General features: G+C 51.2%; 3 protein-coding genes across 13 annotated transcripts in view; 2 read left to right on the top strand and 1 right to left on the bottom strand.

Moving 5' to 3' along the window:
* The window catches only part of UNC13B (unc-13 homolog B), a 252,510-nt gene extending 251,315 nt beyond the window's left edge, over window positions 1-1,195 (bottom strand). For all 3 annotated transcript variants that reach the window (XM_045470007.1, XM_045470020.1, XM_045470021.1), the window contains exon 1: window positions 1,095-1,195. In XM_045470007.1, the coding sequence (XP_045325963.1) occupies window positions 1,095-1,101 (7 nt within the window). In that variant the 5' untranslated portion in view covers window positions 1,102-1,195. The remainder of the gene's footprint in view (window positions 1-1,094) is intronic.
* Window positions 1,119-12,953, top strand: FAM214B (family with sequence similarity 214 member B). 9 transcript variants are annotated; one of them, XM_045470032.1, is made up of 9 exons: window positions 1,119-1,231; window positions 8,897-9,040; window positions 9,285-10,254; window positions 10,435-10,493; window positions 10,680-10,785; window positions 10,911-11,069; window positions 11,293-11,361; window positions 11,445-11,620; window positions 11,738-12,953. In XM_045470032.1, exons 3-9 carry the CDS (start codon window positions 9,361-9,363, stop codon window positions 11,889-11,891), a joined length of 1,617 nt encoding a protein of 538 aa, XP_045325988.1. In that variant the 5' UTR covers window positions 1,119-1,231; window positions 8,897-9,040; window positions 9,285-9,360; the 3' UTR covers window positions 11,892-12,953. The 9 variants fall into 9 exon arrangements, with proteins under 9 accessions (XP_045325988.1, XP_045325992.1, XP_045325987.1 ...); XM_045470036.1 differs by lacking the exon at window positions 1,119-1,231 and adding an exon at window positions 1,584-1,691 and having other exon boundaries at window positions 11,466-11,620; XM_045470031.1 differs by lacking the exon at window positions 1,119-1,231 and adding an exon at window positions 1,584-1,691.
* A 1,089-nt stretch (window positions 12,954-14,042) lies between these two features.
* STOML2 (stomatin like 2) lies at window positions 14,043-17,355 on the top strand. The gene is made up of 10 exons (XM_045470000.1): window positions 14,043-14,178; window positions 14,419-14,556; window positions 15,009-15,108; window positions 15,247-15,305; window positions 15,397-15,498; window positions 15,649-15,783; window positions 15,937-16,081; window positions 16,200-16,279; window positions 16,529-16,657; window positions 17,079-17,355. The coding sequence occupies exons 1-10, from the start codon at window positions 14,134-14,136 to the stop codon at window positions 17,214-17,216; spliced, it is 1,071 nt and encodes a 356-aa protein (XP_045325956.1). The 5' UTR covers window positions 14,043-14,133; the 3' UTR covers window positions 17,217-17,355.
* Window positions 17,356-20,203: the final 2,848 nt, after the last annotated feature.

The following is a 20,203-nucleotide window of genomic DNA, read 5'->3' as shown; positions in this document are numbered from 1 at the left end:
AGTAATTTAGCCAAATTCATACACCTAGTAAATACCCAATACCCAAAATTCAGAGGCCAACACAAATGACTACAAACCCTATGCTTTTTCCACCACCCAAATCCACTTCCAACTTACTACTAACTTCCACTACCCAAACCCTTCCAACTTACTCTTTCTAGGTATTTGTATAACGACCTTAACAAGTTCCCTGACAATAGAGAAAAAAGCTTTTTTTTTTTTTCTTCTTCTTTGCGTACCACTGGTGTTCAGTAAGTCAGCTTAAATTCACTACTCACGGAAAAAAAGTCACAAAAACCTAAAGACTCTGTGATTTTCAGAGAATCTTATCAGGTTCAACCCACAATCTATACAGCCACCTCCTCAGAGAGGCCGGATAGGCCCTGGGCGGAGGGCCCTTCAGTTCTGCAAGGGTCCTGTGCTGCCACCTACAGGTAGCTGGAAAGAGTTGACACACACCCTCTCCCCTCCCCCCCAACCCCCGCCCCACTGCTGTATCTCAGCAATTAGTAAATCAGAGAGAAGTCTCAAGCGCTAATTAAATTACAGAACATATTTAACTATCAGATAGTTCACTTGACACTTGTATAAAGTAGAGACCCTACTTCTCTCCGGCGACTGAAGGTTCTTCTAACTCCGTATTAACATTTAGTCTCCTAAAATTCACAGAATTCCTTGCTGACCCACCTCCACAGATACAGATCTGGCTGGCTATTTCTGCACACCTCCTAGAACTCAGATTCTCTCGCACAGCGTAAGCTGCAGACACTTGCTCAATCCCACAGACTTGAGATCCCACCAACCAGATTCTCTCATCTTCACCGACCCCTGGGACTCCTTGCACTATCTTGCAAACCTCCAGACCTCCCCCATTAGGGCAAATGTGCGCGCAAACCCAGACGTCACCACAAAAAGGCTCAAGTTCCGCGGGCAGCTCACACCAGCGCGAAAGCTTGGGGAGAGCCCCAGTCTCGGGCTCAGTGCCCTCAGGCTAGCGCTTTGATGCCAGCTCCGACTCCCCAACCCCCCCCCCCCCCCCGCCCGATCCGGTCAGTCTAGGCCGGCACCCAGGCCAAGGCCCCGCCCCTCTAGACCTGTCATCACAGAAGCCGCACGTGGCCGGGGTGGGACCTCAGGCGACCTGCAGCCATCACTTTGTCTCCTCCGCCATCCATTGGGGCCGTCGCCGCCAATCAGAGCCAGCGGATCCGGCAGGAGCGCCGGCGCCCGGGTGAGGCGAGAGGGAGAAGGGGCGGGGGTAGGAGAGTCCCTGACACCGACTGGGACTCGCGGTGGAAAAGGGCCTGGCCTGGGTTCTGCCAGGCTGGAATCCGAGAGAGGGCGGATCCTAGCGAAAGGCGGAGAGACCACAAGGGGGTGGGGACCAAGGAATGGGCTAGGGACAGGCCGATGTTCTGGGAAGACGCAGAAAAGGCTAGAAGGGGCGGAGCTAGAGAGGGGCGGGGCATGTGTTACAGGGGAGGAGCCAGAGGAATTAAAGAAACTAGGAAAGGGGCTGGGCCCCGAGAAGGTGGGAGGTGGGACAAGGGAGGGGGTGGGCCTGGGCGTTGCGGGGGCGGGGCTCGGGCAGAAGGGGTGAGGTTTGTAGGCCGAGGCTGCAGCTAGGGCCTCTCTCTAACTGCCTCAACCCCACTACCTCCTCAGGTGCAACGGGACTCACGGAACTACAGGTGTGGGGTGGGGTGCGCGTGGAAGAAGGGACAAGAATGGGGGTGCGCTTGGGCAAACATGAGGAGGTGGGGGCCACGTTAAGGAAGGAGAGAATATGAGGACTGCTGCGGGGGAAGAAGACAGTCGGGGGAGGACTTGGGGGCTCACCGTGTGGGTAAGCAGGTGCATTCTCCAGGGTCCCTTGTAAGGGAGTGCTTTGTGGAGGTTGGAGGTACAGTGTGAGAGGGCAAGTCTGTCTGATGTGGAGGGTTGGAGCCTGGCTATGCTTGAGGGGGAGGGGATGTGAAGTGCTTTGGGGAAAGCAGGTGCTGTATGATGAAGAGCTGGTGGTCCAGAGTGTGGGAGAGACAGAGGGACTGTGCAGAGAATGGGCACTGGGCACTATGTGAGGGAAAGAGGCTGTAGGCCCCAAATGAGGGGGGAAGAACCCCTAGTGCTTTGAGAAAGTCTCCTGGCTTTGTAGAGACTCCAGGAAGAGGTTTGTGTACCGTGTTCTAGGAATGGCATGATGGGATTAGTGGGATGAAGAAACCAGTCCATAGTGCTCCTGGCTCCTTGGCTCCTAATTACACCTTCAGGCCTGAGCACTCTTAGGGAGGATCCAGGCCCCACTTGCTGCTACGTCTTCTGTGACTGTCTCCTCAGTCTGCTTTGGATCTGGCTGGCTGAGACTGGAGTTTCTTCCCCTAGCTGGTGTTCCTGTTAACCCCCACTCTAGTTCCTGTTCCTCCCAGAAGGCTGCCTTCGTCCCTGTCTTCCCCCTCCCCCACTTTGCCCTGCCCTCTGCTCTGGGTGTGCTCATTTCCCACTTCCTTCCTCGCCCTGGGGCTTGGCCTGGGACTTGCCCGTCTAGGAGCTTTGTGCTCAATGGCCACAGGACCTAGTAACCAGCTGCAAGGCCCAGACCTCATCCCACTACTGCCAAGATCTCTCCCAACAGCCCCCACAAGTGACTGGCAGCTACATTTTTACCACTGGCCACAAAGTTATTTTCCCCACCCTTTTCCTTCTGCTGGGTGGGGAACCCTAGAACCCTCAAAAATCGGCTTCTGTGGGAAAGGTGGAAATTATTGAGTGTTTGATGTTTGTTTTGAGAGGTGAATTACTATTGCAGGCTGAACTCCAGAAGGGATATGAGGTTCCAGCCTCAGCTGGAAGAGGAAGAGAGGATAGCTCCCCACACTCCGGGCTGGGAGGCTGATGGTCAGAACTGATACTAGGGCCTAATCCTCTTGGGAGTTCCTCAGGTTCCCTGAGGGGACTTGATATAGTGCCAAGGTTCTATTTGTCCCTGGGCTAGTTGAGAGACTGAAAAAAGGCCTGCCTTCCACACGGTGGCTGGATGAGTATGACAGTGTTACTGAAAGGGGCCCCAAGCCAACCCTCCTCCTAGCTGAGAGACTGGCTGGGGAGGGAGGGGGTGCTGAGGCCAGACAAAGCCGTAGGGTAGGGTGGGGTAAGGGAGGGCAGGCTGAAGCCTTTTGAGGAGGAGCTGATTGCTATGGCAACACAGCTTCCCAGACTGTCTCTCTGAGAGGCGGGCCTAGGGCAAACACTCCAGCTTCCTAAGGACTGAGGCATTTGTATGAGTGGGTGGGGCGTAAAGAGAAAGGGCATCAGTTTGCTGTGCTGAGGCTGGAGTATATAGCTTCTCTGCTTCAATACAAGCAGGAGAGCATTCAGAAACTTGTGTCCATCCTCTGAAAATGGATTTGAGTGAACAATAGCCATTAGAATCATAGCAGTATAAGGCCAGAGTTGCAGAAGCCCTCAACTATAGTTTATACAAACCTCTAATCTTACAGGGTTGAAAATTTACAGCCAAAGACACTGTGACTTTCTCTGGTCTCACAGTGAAAGAGCAGGTATTAGGACCTATGTCTTCTGTTTGCTGTTCCCTCAGCCCAGGGCTCATCATTCCTTTCAGCCAGCATTTATTGAGCAGCTATTATGTGCCAGGCACTGAGGTTGATTCTAGGAATACCAGCATGAACAAAACAACATTGCTGCTCTCCTATAGCTTCCATTCTAACGAGGAGAAAGAAATGCATGTGTGTGTGTGGGGGGGGGGGGGGGCACCTGGTGATAACTGCTATGAAAAAAATAAAGGACAGCAGCTAGATAAGGCCTCTTGATTGTACCATGCTGCTTTCCTAGGGCACACGGAGGCCTAGAACATCTTTGATCCTTCCCACTGAGCTACTTCCCCCCTGCCCTTTGCAGGTAACTGAGGCCTGGGTCTATGTTAGTGGCAGTAAGACAGAACTTACTGCCTGTTCTCTGGGGTCATCAAGGGACTATCACTTTCCTGTAGTGTTCTGTGTCTATTTGTCTTCCTGGTAAGTTTTTACTAAACTTAGTAAGTTATTGCTTTTTGCAATTTTGTTCAGAATTTTGAAAATTTCCTGAATCCTATTCCTTAGCATTAGGGAACCAACAAATAAATCAGTCCACGGCAAATGGAAATGGATTCTTTTTCAGGGTTTTTCTCCCTGGTCTGAGGTGAGAAGAAGGGAGCCTAGAGGAGGGGTTACTTACTTGTCCTTCCTTTTTTTTTTTTTTTTTTTTTTAATTTTTCTTTATGTTTATTTATTTTTGAGAGAGAGAGCATGAATGGCAGAAGGGCAGAGAAAGAGGGAGACACAGAATCCAAAGCAGGTTCCAGGCTCTGAGCTGTTAGCACAGAGCCCACTCAACAGATTGAGCCACCCAAGCGCCCCTCTTACTTGTCCTTCCTGAATCTAGTGCACAAGAAGGAAGTAGGGAAAGGGGAGCCTTTTTTTTTTTTTTTTTTTTTTTTACTATCCAGTGACAACCTCAGGGCCCTTGGGGCCTACAGCACAGGCAAGGTAGAAACAAGGACCTTGGGCCTTCTGTAGCCTCTGAACTATGGAAGAATGGACTCCCCTTCTAGAGGCATAATTGGCAACCTGCCCTGGCCTACGCCAATTCTCCAGGCTTTGGTTTGAGTCTTCCCTCTTTTGACTCTGGTATTTCCTTGCTTCTGTGGAAGACTGACAGAAAAAGCTTCCTAAGTTTGGAAACTAACTTGTCAACAAGTTCAGAGGAAAAGGTACCTATTTTCTTAGCTTACCCCTAAAGCAGCCCCTGCAAAGAGCATTTTTAATGCTTACTCCTTATAGAGGTTTCCATCCTGGTCATTTAAAGAATAGGTCATTTAAAGAATTAGGAATGCTGGTTCTGCTGCCACTTAGTTTGGCTGTTTCTGGGCCCAGCCTAGAGCCTAGTGACTCAGGGGGAGGGTGGGGAGTTTCGAGGGAGCTGTGAGTCATGGGAGGGAGCTCCATCACAAGAGTTGGGCACATCCCCCCACTCATGGCAGAAGCCTTTCTATCCCACTTCCCCTGGGTGCTCCGTCTCCTATGAATAGAAAGAATACTGTAGAAGGAATGAAGCAGCCTGATCTCAGAATGGTAGTTCAGAGACACAAAAAAGGATGTTTAGGTCCCTGAATTAACATGTATCCCTATCGGGGCGCCTGGGTGGCTCAGTCGGTTAAGCGTCCGACTTCAGCTCAGGTCACGATCTCACGGTCCGTGAGTTCGAGCCCCGCGTCGGGCTCTCGGCTGATGGCCCAGAGCCTGGAGCCTGCTTCCGATTCTGTGTCTCCCTCTCTCTCTGCTCCTCCCCCGTTCATGCTCTGTCTCTCTCTGTCTCAAAAATAAATAAACTTTAAAAAAAAAAATTAAAAAAAAATAATAAAATGTATCCCTATCTCAGGAATTCTTGAGGCCCCTCTAACGAAGGCAAAAGAAAATTAATAAAAAGTAAGAGAAGGAAGAATACCATTTCTCAATGGAAGGAGATAAGATCCCACTTCAGAACTTTTTCATCTGCTCTGGCATAAAGGAAGCTTTCTAGACTTCAGCAGTACTCTGGTGTTTGAAGCTCAGGTTTGCAAGAAAGGGAGAGATGAATGAGAGTGGGGATATTTGGGGTCTGGTGAGGGAAGAGCAGGCTGATTTTGGAGATTGTGGAACTTTGTCTTTGAAAGCCCTAGAGCGTCCTATTAAACACCTTCGGAAGAGGAAGGGCGGAGGTGAGCAGTGGGAGGCCTACACCTTTGAAAGGGTTAAATTGGCAGGGCAGGGAGATCCTTTGGATTCCTGCAATTGAGGGGTTAAAGAGATGGGCGGGGCGACACGGGTAGGCCTGCCCCCTTGTGGACCAATGGGCGTGTGTCTCTTGGAGGGGGCGTGCCTCACACTTGAGGTCGTGGAGAGGCTGGACTCCTATGGGCCAATGAATATGGTCGCTGCTCGCGGAGGGCGTGGTCTTAGGGGGGCGTGGCGGCCACGGCCGCCGCGGCGGGGGTGTTGGGGCGCTGGGCGGGGCGGGCGGCCCCATCAGCTGGTAGGAAATGGCCTGTGAGTCAGAGGGGCAGCGGAGTCGACAGCACTGAGCCGGGGCGGCCACGGGGAGGGACAGTCGCGGGGAGGGGTGCCGCAGCGGCTGGGGGGCTGCGGGCGCCAGGTCCCGCTAGTATTGCACACGAAGCTGAACAGAGAACAGCCTAGCAAAGCAGGGCTCTGCGTGAGCCACCCTTTGTCTGGGTTGGGGGCCCGTGGCGGGGAGGACCCGGGATTCGAGGGGAGGGACCGGGACGGGACGGAAGGGCCCGGAGCAGCGGCCGCCGCGGCGGAGCCAATTTAAGAGCGGGGTGAGTGTGTGCTAGGGGGAAAGAGCAAATCTCCGAAGCTCCAGTATGGAATGGGGCCTGTCCCAGGCTCTGGGGAGGAGAGGGGTGAGAATGGACCTGGGAGACTAAGTAGGGGTTGGGGGCATCATCCAGAACAAGGAGTCCAGCGGAAGGGGTGAGTCTGCTGGACTCAGTTTGGAGGAGGTGCTGACATCTGGTCTCTCCATTAAGGGTAGAGGGCTTTAGGTCAGCAGTCAAGGGGTGGGTTAGAGACCAGAGGTTGACCTTCCTACCCATAGTGGTGGTCCATGGGAGTAGCTCCGCTAGTTTGTGTGGACATGTATAGGAACAAAATGTGGAGTAGCTGGCAGTTCTCTGAACAGGATGAGGGTAGAAAGCACATGGAGAGGAATTCTCCTTCCTGCCACCCTCCTAGATCAGTGTAGAAATAGATACCTTTAATACTGAAGGAAAGGGGAGAGTGAGTCTGGGAGTTGTATCTGTACCAATACCCACCTACCCCACCTCCCAGGCCTAGCAGGTGTCTGAGGTACAGAACCCATGGTATTCTGGGATTTGGTGTTTTTGCTGGCCTTGCTCCTTGGGAATGTTGGGAACTGTAGTCCTTGCCAGCCAAAGCCTGGCACAGCTGTTTGATGCCAGCTGCTGCCCACCCCCTGCACAGAGAGTGAGGTTTGGCCTACCCTGCCCCCCTTTTCCACAGTCCTGCCCCATGAGTCAGCTCGAAGCCATGGTCTAGAGCCAGACAGGCTGGGTGGCAGGGAAGTGCGTCTTAGAGCTTCTCATTGACAAGTCAGGAACTTAGAGGGCTCTGGGGTAATGAGCAGATGCCAGGCATGCTGGGGTCAAGTAGGGCATCATGTCATCACCTGCCTTCCCCAGGGCAATGGCTCCAGAGGCCAACTTGGATGACCAGGGGTGGGGTGCTAAGGAAAAGGACCTTCCTCAACCTGTATGGCTTGAGTAGAGGAAAGGAAGGTAGAGATGAATACAAGTTGTACCTACCCTCTGACAGTGCTGTCATTGGAGTTCTGCCCTTTCCAGACACCCCACCCACCACAGGGAACCAGAATTTTCTAGGGATCCCATTTCTCATGAGAACTTGGTGAAATAAGGTAATGTGGGGTGCAATGATAAGAACTTGGTGTAGGAGAGCTTTCCAGTCCCCAGTGTGTAAATCTCTCCCTTTCTCCCTGTCCCCCATTTCCACCTCTGTTATTGCTGATTCCCCCTATACAAGTAATCTCTCTACTTCTCTAATTCTGGGAGTTTTTCTCTTCACTGCTAGGACTGATGCCAAGGTCTCTGGGGCTTGCATTCTACTTTTTTGAGTCCTGCCATGTGCTTACTCCCTGTACTTAGAGTTTGGCAGAGGAGCGAACAGAACTATCCTTAAGAACCCCCTGGTCTGTCTAGGAGATTTCTTACCTATAAGAACAAGCAAAATTGTCACTGGGTTGTAGTAGATAGTGACACTGCCTTAGATGAAGTCTCAGGAGAGAGATGTGGTCTAGGGTGGACAGAGTAGGCTTTCTGGAGGGAATGGCATTTGGCCTAGCCAAGGAGGAAGGATAGGGCTTAGGTAGGTATACAGGGGACATTCTTTGAAGGGGAAAACATACTGTGGATGGCAGGCAGCATAGGCTACTGCCCAAAGGAGAAGCTTGATCCTGGGACAGTATTTCCTCCCATAAAGGAAAATGGCATTCAATTTGACATTCCTCTCACCCAGTATGGGCTCCTGAGGGTGGACTAGTCCATAAAGAAAGTCTTTAGTCCTGGCAGAAAAACAGTGGTTTGGGTTTTTGGGTGCTGAACATGTGGCTAAGTGGAGAGGTAGTCCTACTTGCTTCCAGCTATCTGACTGCCACTGCCTTATCTCTAGCTTGCAGGGCCTAGGGGGAGGGGAGGTCCTGGAAAGTGCTTTCTCCACTCCCCCTCCACTTGATTAGATTTGTTGCCTCCTGTTAAAGGGACAGACTGCTGGGGGTAATGTGTTTAAGGCCAAAGGGCTGCCTTTGAGCTGACCTGAGGTTTGTATCTGTGAGGAGTGCTCCTGGGGTAGGACTTTCTGCAAGACCTCTCCCCTTAGGGCTCCGGAGTAGCATTTGTCCTTTGGAGAGAGACTTTAAGGAAGGAGTTATACAACCTTGACTAGGAGGGCTGAATTCTTACTCTGACCATCTCTCAGTTGGCACTGGAGTTCTCTTGAATCTTGGGGTATTGCATTCCCCCTCACACTCAGGGCAGAAGCCCCTCAGCTGGTGGCCCTGATAAATGGTGATCCTGCCACAACTTCTCACCTCCTATTACGCTGAACCTAGATCTGCCTCTCTCTGACTCCGTAGGTAACCTAGCTCTGCCCTCTGGGCTCTGGATCCCAAGACTACACCTTCTGTTTCTGAAGAGCTTTTCATATGGGAGAAGGATATCCTGGAGGGTACTCTGATAGCCCACAACTGGACAGGAGTCTTGCCACTGGCACCAGAGATCCTGGCTTAATGTCTGTTCTCCTTTCCTTAGGGTCCAGCTGAGCCCAAGAGCTGCACGGAATGGTGGCAGTCACCTTGCCAGTGCAGCGGGAATGGACCAGACTGCAAGCTAGGAGAGCAAGGCATCAGTCAGGAAGAGGGAACACACGGCTAGGCTTAAGGCCTCTTCATCGGGGTGAGTGCTGGGGAAAGGGAGGGGAAGCAGGTCCAGTGAGAACCCTGAGCTAAACATGCCATCCTCTCAGAAGTTCTGGGATTGTCCTCTATACTCCATTAATCCATCTGGGGATTTGGACACCTTCACCCCAAGGAAACCCACAAGGTCACCTCTTCAGGCCAGAGGAGGATCTGCAACTCAGGTGGAAGGGAGAAGACCCAATGATTCTTCTGATCACCTTTTCTTCTCTTCTCTTGTACAGATGTCCCCAGGCCCCCCAGCCCAGGCCCAGCATAAAGGCTGTGTGGGGGGGCCCCCCTGACCCAAGGGGGGGCTTCATGCGCCACGTGCAGGCGGAGCCGTCTTCATCCTCAGAACCAGAGGCTGGCCCTTCGCAGCCTGCAGTCAGGCAGGGGGCCCTCCAGGGTGGCCTGCTCATGGGCTACAGCCCAGCAGGGGGGGCAACATCCCCCGGGGTCTACCAGGTATCCATCTTTTCCCCTCCAGCTGGTGCCTCTGAGCCTCACAGGGCCCTGAAACGGCCGGCCCCACCCACTGAGGTTACCAGGGAGCTGAAGAGAGGCCCTGGGCTGGGGGCCAGAGAGGGACTACCCCCTGAAGAACCATCTACTGTGGGGCTACTAGGCCCAGAGGGACTGGGGCTGGGACTGGGTCTGGCCAGCCAGCATTTCTGTCACCATGGCCTCTGTGTTGTGGAACAGGGAGGTAGCTCCACCTCACCTTGGACTTCAGGGGCCCAGAGTCCCCCTTGTCCCCCATCAAATGCTTCCTGCAATAGTTTGCACACCAGAGACTGGGCTTCCCCAGATCCAGGGGCACAGGGGTCCCTGGGGGAGTCCCCAGGGCCAGCCCCTCTGGGCCAGCTGCACACATTTGACACTGATTTGCACAGTCTTGCACAAATAGGGGGTAAGAGCCCAGTGGCTGGGGTGGGCAACGGGGGTAGCCCTTGGCCTAGGGAGTCCCCTAGCACTGCCAATGGGCACAGTCCCGAGCACACACCCCCTGGCCCTGGACCTCCAGGCCCCTGCCCCACCAAGCGAAGGTTGCTTCCTGCTGGAGAAGCCCTGGATGTCAGCTCTGAGGATGAGGGGCCAGCCCCTCGGAGGCGCCGGGGAACCCTGGGCCACCCTCCTGCTGCCAACAGTTCTGATGCCAAAGCCACACCCTTCTGGAGCCATCTGCTGCCTGGGCCCAAGGAGCCTGTGCTGGTAATCCAGGAGAAGGGGATGGTCTATTCTTAAGTAGATACGTGTGTGGGAAAAGGTGAAGGCCTGAGGAGTGGGGGGGAAGGGGGTCCAGATGTTCCTTTGAGAGCTTGTAATGAGGTCCTGCTTCCAAACATGCCTGACCTCCACCCAATCTTTTTCTGTAATCTTTCCTTTCCATAGGACCCAACAGACTGCAGTCCCATGGGGCGGAGGCTGAAAGGTGCCCGTCGCCTGAAGCTGTAAGTGATCAGCTTCTTCTTCTGCTCTATCCCTGCAAGTGGGGCAAAAGTCTATAATCCTTTTTCTGACTGCGGGGTAGGGGAACCTAGGGCAGGAGCCCTTGATGGTGGCAAAGGGTGAGCCCAAGGACATGAGTAAGCATAGAATACTTCAAGCCAATGTACTCTGTGTCCCTCCCCTACCAGGACCTCCCTTCGAAGCCTCCGGAAGGGGCCAGGCCTGCTGAGCCCCCCCAGTGCCTCCCCTGTTCCTACCCCTGCTGTCAGCCGTACCCTGCTTGGCAACTTTGAGGTAGTTCCCCTTGGATTCTGTGATTGGGGGCCTTGGGGAAAGTGAGATGGTAGAGTATGGCCTGGATGGGTAAGGAAAATAGCTGGCATCTGTCTCATAATATGCTTTCCCCATCTCAACCCCAGGAATCATTGCTGCGAGGACGCTTTGCACCATCTGGCCACATTGAGGGCTTCACGGCAGAGATTGGAGCTAGTGGATCCTACTGCCCCCAGCATGTCACCCTGCCTGTCACTGTCACCTTCTTTGATGTTTCTGAGCAAAATGCCCCGGCTCCCTTCCTGGTATGACCTGACCTCAACCCAAAGTTAGCTTGTGAGGAGGGTGAGGGATGGATAGCAGGAAGGATTCTTTAGGTGTTCTCACCTAGGAGAGAGTTCAGAGCCTGGTGGGGAGAACTCTAGTGTGGGGCAAGGGCTAGGCCCAGAGTGAGAGATTATGGAGATGGATGAGTATTCAAAGCTCTCCTAGACCCCATCTTAGCTGATGGCTCCATGACCTTCCTAGGGTGTCGTGGACCTGAATCCCCTGGGGAGGAAGGGTTACAGCGTGCCCAAGATGGGCACCATCCAAGTGGTAAGTTTTCCCTGAGGGACAGTGGGAGTGGGGAGAGGAAAACAGCCCCTAGGCCCTACCAACTTTGCCTGTCCTGCCCCCAGACCTTATTTAACCCCAACCAGACTGTGGTGAAGATGTTCCTTGTGACCTTTGACTTCTCGGACATGCCTGCTGCCCACATGACCTTCCTGCGCCATCGCCTCTTTTTGGTGCCTGTGGGTGAGGAGGGAAATGCTAGCCCCACCTGCCGCCTCCTCTGCTACTTGCTGCACCTCAGGTGAGGACAGGGCCCTGGGGCAGCTGGGGAGGCCCAGGGAAAGGATTTTCCCCACCCCAGGTTATCTGGCTTATCTACTATCTGGATTCTTTCTTTGATCACCCTGTTGTCCCCCAGGTTCCGGAGCTCCCGCTCAGGCCGCTTAAGCCTGCATGGAGACATCCGCCTGCTTTTTTCCCGCCGGAGCCTGGAACTGGACACAGGGCTCCCCTACGAACTGCAGGCAGTGACTGAGTCCCCTCACAATCCACGTTATTCACCTTTGCCCTGATTGCCAGTGCCCTGAACCCATGTGGGCCAAGTACCTATCCATCCTGCTCCATCCTGGACAGAGCAAATACGTGGAAAGGTGGCAAAAGACCCTTTAGGCTTGAATTAAAGCCCTCACCATGCTCATGCCCAAATTGATTATTTGGGTGTTTAAAGCCTCTGATCCTTACCACACTCTGCTCTACTCTGGGTACTCCATGTGCCTCCCACTCCCTTGGATTTCCCAGGCCAACTTAGGTAGTGGGGAGACAAGGAGCTACCCTGAGGTTGTCTAAAGTTCCCAGGCAAGTCATGCCAGCGTTGCCTCCCTGTCCTGGGCAGGGCCACTTATTATTTTATTTATTTTTAATTTATAATTTATTCAAATTGGATTGCCTTGGTAACCTCCCAAACCAGATAATTGGCATTGCCCCTCATCCTTTCCCACTCTCAGATATTGCTCCAAGCTCAGGAGTTGAAGAAGCTGATGTGGGGGTTGGGGGAGAACTGTTCTTTCTCAGCTGAGGGCAGAGAGGTTATCCCAGAAGGACTGAGTCCCTAGCCAAAGACTCAGCTTCCCCTGTCCTTCCCTATACCTTCCCTATACCTTTCACTTCCCCTACCCTCTGACCCCTCTCTGAAAGCCAACTTGTGTGTGTGTGTGTGTGTGTGTGTGTGTGTGTCCACATGTCTGCGCACACATGCACACACATACAAGCTTTTATTTATGTGGTGTGTGTGAGAAAGAGAGCTTGCATGCATGCACACACACAGAGGTTAACCATGCCTGATCTAAGACTCCAGACTCCAGTTGACCCTCTCCTCCTGCCTGTGTCTCCTTGCTTTGGGGTCCTGACTGAGGAAGGTGTTCTGGGGGCAGAGTCAGGGCCAAGGACTGGGGTGCCTCCTCTCACCTGGCCAGACTCTGACCCACCTACCTCAGCTGGGATGAGGGGCACACCTCAAACTCAGTCATGTGATTTCCCAACTACCCCATTCCCCACACCAGACTCTGACCCAGCCTTAGTCCTGACTCCTGGGGCTGGCTGAGGGGAACAAGCAATTGCTTGAAACTTGAACAAAACAAAAACAAAGAAAAAAAAAAAGAAAGAAAAGAAAAAGAAAAAGAAAGAAGAAAGAAAAAGAAATGAAAAAATTGTACCTGGTACTTTTTTTCAGGAAACAACAACAATAAAGAAAGAATAAATTCTTGTTTGGAAACTTGAGCTAAACCCTACTTTTTCTGTTGGGGAGAATATGGGAATGGGGATGGAGGGTCTAACTGGAGCTCAGACTCTGCCTTTTCTCCCAGAGGGGCCTGAGGTCTGAGGCCATGAGGTCTTAGGCAAGGCCCTAATGATTCTTAGGATCTGGTCTTGCTCTTTTCAGATAATGGGGTGGGGTGGGGTGGTGAGAAAGGTTCAGCCATAAAAGCTGAGCTCTCTGAATGTGGATCTACATTCCCAAACTAGTTCTATTGTTACCGATTTTAGCACCTCTGAACTTAAGTGCCTTGAAATGTAAAATGGGGGTGATTCTGCAAGTCTCTTAAAAGATGTGCCAGACATCAGGGATGTGTGCAGAGTGACATGATCCAGAGAAGCCTGAATGTAGGGGCTATGTGCTGGACTCTGTAAGGGGATCAGTCCTGATAGACTGACTAGGAAGAGGTAGAAAAAGCTACGGTGCCTGGGGAGAAGAGGGGAGGGGGAAATCTCAGTCCAATCACCAGGCAATGTTAGGCCCAATCACTATGGCAACGGGAATGGGGTCAGTCCCCAGTGGGAGGGCTGGGTACAACACAGCAGGACTACCTGACAATGTCACTATGGCAACCATGGCAAAGAGCGCCAATCCCTTGGTCGCTATGGTGACGAAGCCGTTTATACGCTCAGAAGGGTAAACTGAGTCTCGGGTGGAGGTAAAGAACTCGGTGGGAGGTGTTTCTGGGACACTTGCACGCGGAAAATAGACTCCATGGTCACCATGTCCGGGATCTTGAGCTTGATCAAAGAGAACCAGAACAAGTTTCAGCCTTGTGCCTTCTCTAGCTGGTCTACAAATCCCAGGGAACAACTTGATACACGCTTCTGTTTAAGTAAAGCTGATTGGCTGAAGTTGGGGTGGGGGGGCGGGAGAACGGAGACGGCCGGAAGTACGTCTGGGGGAGTGGAAATACGGGAGGAAAGGCTCAGGTCCGGTTTTCTAGAGTGACCTCTCTGCTCACCGTCTCGTTGGTTCCGGAGGTCCTGTGATCGTGGGAAATGCTGGCGCGCGCTGCGCGGGGCACTGGGGCCCTTTTGCTGAGGGTGAGTGCGAGGGAACCTTCTCCAAGGGTCCTGCCAGAGATCACCTGGATCTTTACCTGGGAAGGAGCAGGATTCTAAGTTTGGGGAGAGAACTAGGGTCAGAGGTCACAGTACCCACGTGAGTTCCTCTCCGAGGACCCTTTAGGGTCGCGGTTTAAGGAGATGCTCTCTGGACAGGCGCCGAGAAGGGCGATGTGGCCCGCCGGCTGGGGTCTCTGCTAATCCTCGTCTTCTCGATAGGGCTCCGTGCAGGCTTCTGGCCGTGCTCCGCGTCGCGCCTCCTCTGGATTGCCCCGAAACACCGTGGTACTGTTTGTGCCGCAGCAAGAGGCCTGGGTGGTAGAGAGAATGGGCCGATTCCACCGGATCCTGGAGCCTGTGAGAACCTCTTCTGCCCACTCAGGGCCACCTTGATGCCGAATTCCCTCACGATATGGGCGGATGGGGTGGGATCTCATTGGAGCCTGCGCCCACTTTTGGCTTTTAGCTCCCCTGGCCAGACCTGGCAGGGCCCAGGCTGCTGACCCATGTTACCACCTTTGGGTGTTGCTCTAGCATTACACAAGCCCCATTCTTGGGTATCTCCCCTGTCTACCCCCTCAGCTCCTGTTGTCTGCTACTCTGCTGGCTCCCATTCTCTTGACTGTCCCCTTTGTTCAGATGTCCCGTCTTGTGTTCCCATATTTTTGGACTTCCCTACCATTGACATGCCCAGCTTTCTGCTTTACTTGGAATGTTCCATATGTTCATTCCATACCCACTCCAGGCCTAGCTTGGATCTCAACCCTACAACCCCCATCCTTCTGAGGACCCATGACTCCTCTTCTCAGGGCTTGAACATCCTCATCCCTGTGTTAGACCGGATCCGATACGTGCAGAGTCTCAAGGAAATTGTCATCAACGTGCCTGAGCAGTCGGCTGTGACTCTCGGTGAGGGGTGCAGGGTGACACGGGTGCCCTGAGACCATTAGGATGTAGTTGCAGGAGATGCAGAGCTCATGAGAAAGAGCTGATCGGAAATTGGAGGCCTGATTTTCCTCCTTTTCTCTCCTGCTCCTGTACCTATAGACAATGTAACTCTGCAAATCGATGGAGTCCTTTATCTACGTATCATGGACCCATACAAGGTATCTTCTCCTTGGTTTATTCAGCTCCTAAGTTGCTTTTCCCGCTAAAATCCTGCATTCGAGCTTCATACACTTTCCATGCCCTTTTCAGGCAAGCTATGGTGTGGAGGACCCTGAGTATGCTGTCACACAGCTAGCTCAGACAACCATGAGATCAGAGCTTGGCAAACTCTCTCTGGACAAAGTCTTCCGGGTAAGGGGTCTGAGCCAGAGTTACTGTTTGAAGATGCTTCCCTCACACTCTCAGTCCTTTGTGGGAGTCAAGATCAGTCAGTGGCACTTCTCAGCTTAGATCCCTGATGAGTGTCTTGAAGCCATGGAATTTATACCTCTCTTTCTCCAGGAGCGGGAGTCCCTGAATGCTAGCATTGTGGATGCCATCAATCAGGCTGCTGATTGCTGGGGCATTCGCTGCCTCCGTTATGAGATCAAGGATATCCACGTGCCACCCCGGGTGAAAGAGTCCATGCAGATGCAGGTGGGGGCCAGGGAGGGGCGGGGAAGAGGACTTCAGGATGCTCCAGTCTCATGGGGACTTGGACTCCCTTCCCTGTCATGATGGGTACAATTGCAGGTCTGTGTAAGAATTTACTCTGGGTTTTTGTTGATGGGGGTCATTGGGGGTTTCTAGGTGGAGGCAGAGAGGCGGAAACGGGCCACAGTTCTAGAGTCTGAGGGGACCCGAGAGTCAGCCATCAACGTGGCAGAGGGGAAGAAGCAGGCACAGATCCTGGCCTCCGAGGCAGAAAAGGCTGAACAAATAAATCAGGCAGCAGGTCTGCAGAGGGTAGAGGCTGAGGGAGGAGAGGGCTTGGGTTTTTGAGGGTTGGTACTGGGACAGGAGCTTTGAGGTACCCTGACTTCATGAGTAAAGCTCCATCTCTTTTCTTCCAGGAGAGGCCAGTGCAGTTCTGGCCAAGGCCAAGGCTAAGGCTGAAGCTATTCGGATCCTGGCTGCGGCTCTGACACAACATGTGAGAGGCCCCTGGGTGGGGTGGGAGACAAGAATTGACACTGGAAGAGGTTTTCCCATCTACTCTTGGGAGAAGTTCCTGCCTTTGTGGGTTCCGCTGAGCCAGATTACATGATCTCTTGTATTGTGATCTGTATTGTGATCTGATTCTCTTTCCAGGAACCTGACTACTCTTTATTCCCCTCCCCTCCACCTACCCACCCATCTCCTTCTCCAAGACTGTGATCTTTGATTTTTTCTGTGGCCACAGAATGGAGATGCAGCAGCCTCGCTGACTGTGGCTGAGCAGTATGTCAGTGCGTTCTCCAAACTGGCCAAGGACTCCAACACTATCCTGCTGCCGTCCAACCCTGGCGATGTCACCAGTATGGTGGCTCAGGTTAGAGTACCCTGAGGACCTAGCACAGGACACCAATGCCAGAAACTGAGACCCCTGTCACCACCGTCACAACTTAGACACCATAGAGGCCTTCAGAGTAGCCTGAGCCCCAGACCTTCTGTTAGTCTCTGTAGAGAATAAGTTTCTAAAAATGAGACACCTCCCTCACCCCTGGAGATAGGGGAGCTCTTGAGACATCTTTTTTTGGGGGCAGATATATCTGTACCAATATTCTGAGGGTAACCCTGCTCTGATAGTTTTTACGATTCCTAGAATCGACTCTACAGCTTGAGTCTTGCAAGAGAGATAGAAAGGAAAAATAAGTTTATTGGCCCCAGCCTCACTTTCTTTTTAGCTATTGGTGGGTTGGGCTATGCCTTCTGCCATGTGTCCTCATGGCTCTCTCTGTCCCTTTTTTTAGGCCATGGGTGTGTATGGGGCCCTCACCAAAGCCCCAGTGCCCGGGGCCCAGGATTCAATCTCCAGTGGGAGCAGCAGAGATCTCCAGGGCACAAATGCAAGTCTTGATGAGGAATTTGATCGAGTCAAGCTGAGTTAATGGAGCTGGGCTTGGCCAGGGAGGCTGGGGACAGGGAAACAGCATTCCCATACTCTGGCTCTAGCTTCCCTGCCAAGATTTTGTTATTATTTTTTTATTTGAACTTTAATCATGTAATAAACTTGCCACTGGCAAACCAGAAACTGTCCTCTTTGATTGGGGAATGAAGTTGGGAAAGTCACCAGTGTTTTCCTTGGATGTCCACTTCCATCCTCCAGTTCTCTCAGGTCTGGGGAGCTGATTCCTCCATGAGTAAGAGTAAACTTTATGTAAGTCATCCTTTCTGTCTTCAGGAGAAGCTTTGGGATAGGGTGGAGGATTAAGCCATGTGTCTATTGAACTATCAGGGAGTGTAGTCCCCCTTCTTGCTAACTATGGGGATATAAATTTGAGCGGGTATTTGTGGGGATTATTTATTTATTTATTTAAATTTATTATTATTATTATTTAATGTTTTATTTATTTTTGAGAGAAATACACACCAAGTGTGAGCGGAGGAGAGGCAGAGAGAGACGGAGACACAGAATCCAAAGCAGGTTCCAGGCTCTTAGCTGTCAGCATAGAGCCTGACATGGGGCTCGAACTCATGAACCATGAGATTATGACCTGAGCTGAAGTCGGACTCTTAACCGACTGAGCCACCTGGGTGCCCCTGTGGGGATTCTTTTTTTTTTTTAAAGTAAGCTCTACACCTAATGTGGGACTTGAACTCAGAACCGCAAGATCAAAAGTAGCCTGCTTTACCGACTGACCCAGTCGGGCACCCCTGGGGGGATTTTTTATGGGAAAGAAAGCTATTCTGGCAGATAGTACTGCTCGGTGTTTAAAGGTTTCTCAGGGACTGTGAACACTCATTCATTCAAAAACATAATGTCTACCATGTGTCAAGCTCAGTGCTAGACAAGCAATTTAGACCTAGTGGTTCCTGCTTTCACAGAATATCAGGTTGGCAGGGAAGACACAGATACAAAGTGCTGAGTGCTAAGATGGAAGAAAATTCTGGTTGAGGGATCCTGCAAGGAGGAGCATGCCAGCTTGTGGGCAGCAAGGTTGCCAACCCTGCCACTGAGCTCAGGCTAGAAAAATTAACACATTCACCAGGCTAGGGTTTGGTACTAGAATCTGCAAAGGCCCATGGTTCCAGAGAAGTTGGAACATTCAGAGATGTTTGCTGAGACTGAAGGGTGGGTGGGATGTTAGGGGTGTGACTATGGCAAGAGCCAGTCATAGGGAGATAGAGTACTGAAGAGTTTGGACTTTAGCTTTAGGATAGGGAGGGGTCCATGAAGGGTTTTTTCTGCCCTCCCATGAAGACTTAGGAAGATTTAGGTAGTCATATTAGTGTTTTAGATACAGCTGTCCTGTTGCAATGTGGACAGGGTATTTGAAGGAGAGGTGAGAGGCTGAAGGACAGTAAGAAGGCAGCCTCAATCCTGGAGGGTGATGAGGCCTGAACTGAAGTAAGGAGCCATTGGGATGGAGGTGGAGTGATGACATTTTTCAACGTATGTCTGAATTAGAATTTGTGTATCATTTGATACATGCCAGGCACTAAGGATATAGTAATGAATTTGTGTATCATTTGATGACTGTTGAACCTCAAATACATGCCAGACACTAAGGATATAGTAATGAGAAACAATTCCCTGTTCTCAATGAGCTTAAATTTTTTCCTTTAAGATTTTAAAATTCATTTTTAAAGATTTTATTTTTAAGTAATTTCTACACCTAACATGGGGCTTGAACTTGCAATTGTGAGATCAAGAATCACATGCTGTACCAACTGAGCCAGCCAGGTGCCCCTCAATGAGTTTAAGTCCTATTTAGAAGAGACAAACCATTAATAAGATGTTTAGTATTTCACATGCTGGTGAGTTGTGCTATGAAAGAAATTAAAGAAAGGAAGGAATGTGAGGAATTTGGTGAAGTGGCTGTAATCTGTAACATTAGAGGGTTCCAGGAAGCCTCTGGATGTTATATTTGAGCTTAGATATGGAGAGGAGGGGAAGGCCCGTTTGGCCACCTGGGAATAGAGCTGACTGGAGATCCTAAATGTAGTGGCTTTGAGGCAGAGCTTGCCTGCCTTATAACTGGAAGAGCAAAGGAGGTACAATGGATGGAGCAGAGTTAAGGAAGCAAAGAGGTGGCAGCGAGATGCATCAGAGAGGGAGCTGGTGTATAGACTCCTACTGCCGCTATGTAGGACTACTACAAGAACTTGGGCTTTACTATGAAATGTGAAACCAGTGCAGAGGGTTTTTGTTTTGTTTACAGTAGTACATCTACTGAGATGTAATTCACATACACTACAATTAACCCATTTAAAGTGTAAATTCAATCATTTGTAGTATATTTAGAGTGGTGCAACCATCACAATTTTAGAACATTTTCATCATCTCTCCTCCATTTCTTTCCGACCACCAAAACCCATACCCATTAGCAGTCATTCCTCTCTCCTCCCTAGCCCTAGGAACCCACTAACTTCCTGTCCCTTTAGCTTTACATATTCATGTAAATGGAGTAATATAAAATGCTATTTTGTGATTGTCTTCTTTCACTCAACATAATATTTTTAAGGTTCATCCATGTAATAGCATGTAGCAGTACTTCATTCCTTTTTATGGCTGAACAATATTCAATTGTGCACATATACCATATTTTGTTTATCTTTTCATCAGTGAAGGCCATTTGGGTTGTTTTGTTGCTATGAGCTGTCATGTGCAAGTTTTTGTGTGAACATATGCGTTTCATTTCTCTTTGGTATACATCTATGAGTGGAATTGCTGGGGCATATGGTAACTCTATGTTTAACCTTTTGAAGAATTGCCAGACTGTTTTCCAAAGCACCATTTTACAATCCCAAGGGCAGTGTTCAAATTTCTCCACACCCAATTCTTGTTATTTGTCTTTTCTATTATAGCTATCCTAGTGGGGTTTGAAGTGGTATCTCTAGTATTTTCCTGATGGCTAGTGATGTTGGGCATCTT

The sequence above is a fragment of the Leopardus geoffroyi genome, chromosome D4, assembly GCF_018350155.1.
Source record: "Leopardus geoffroyi isolate Oge1 chromosome D4, O.geoffroyi_Oge1_pat1.0, whole genome shotgun sequence".
Classification (NCBI taxonomy): domain Eukaryota; kingdom Metazoa; phylum Chordata; class Mammalia; order Carnivora; family Felidae; genus Leopardus; species Leopardus geoffroyi.
Note: the sequence above shows the minus strand (reverse complement) of the source record. Positions and strands in the feature narration are given on the sequence as shown.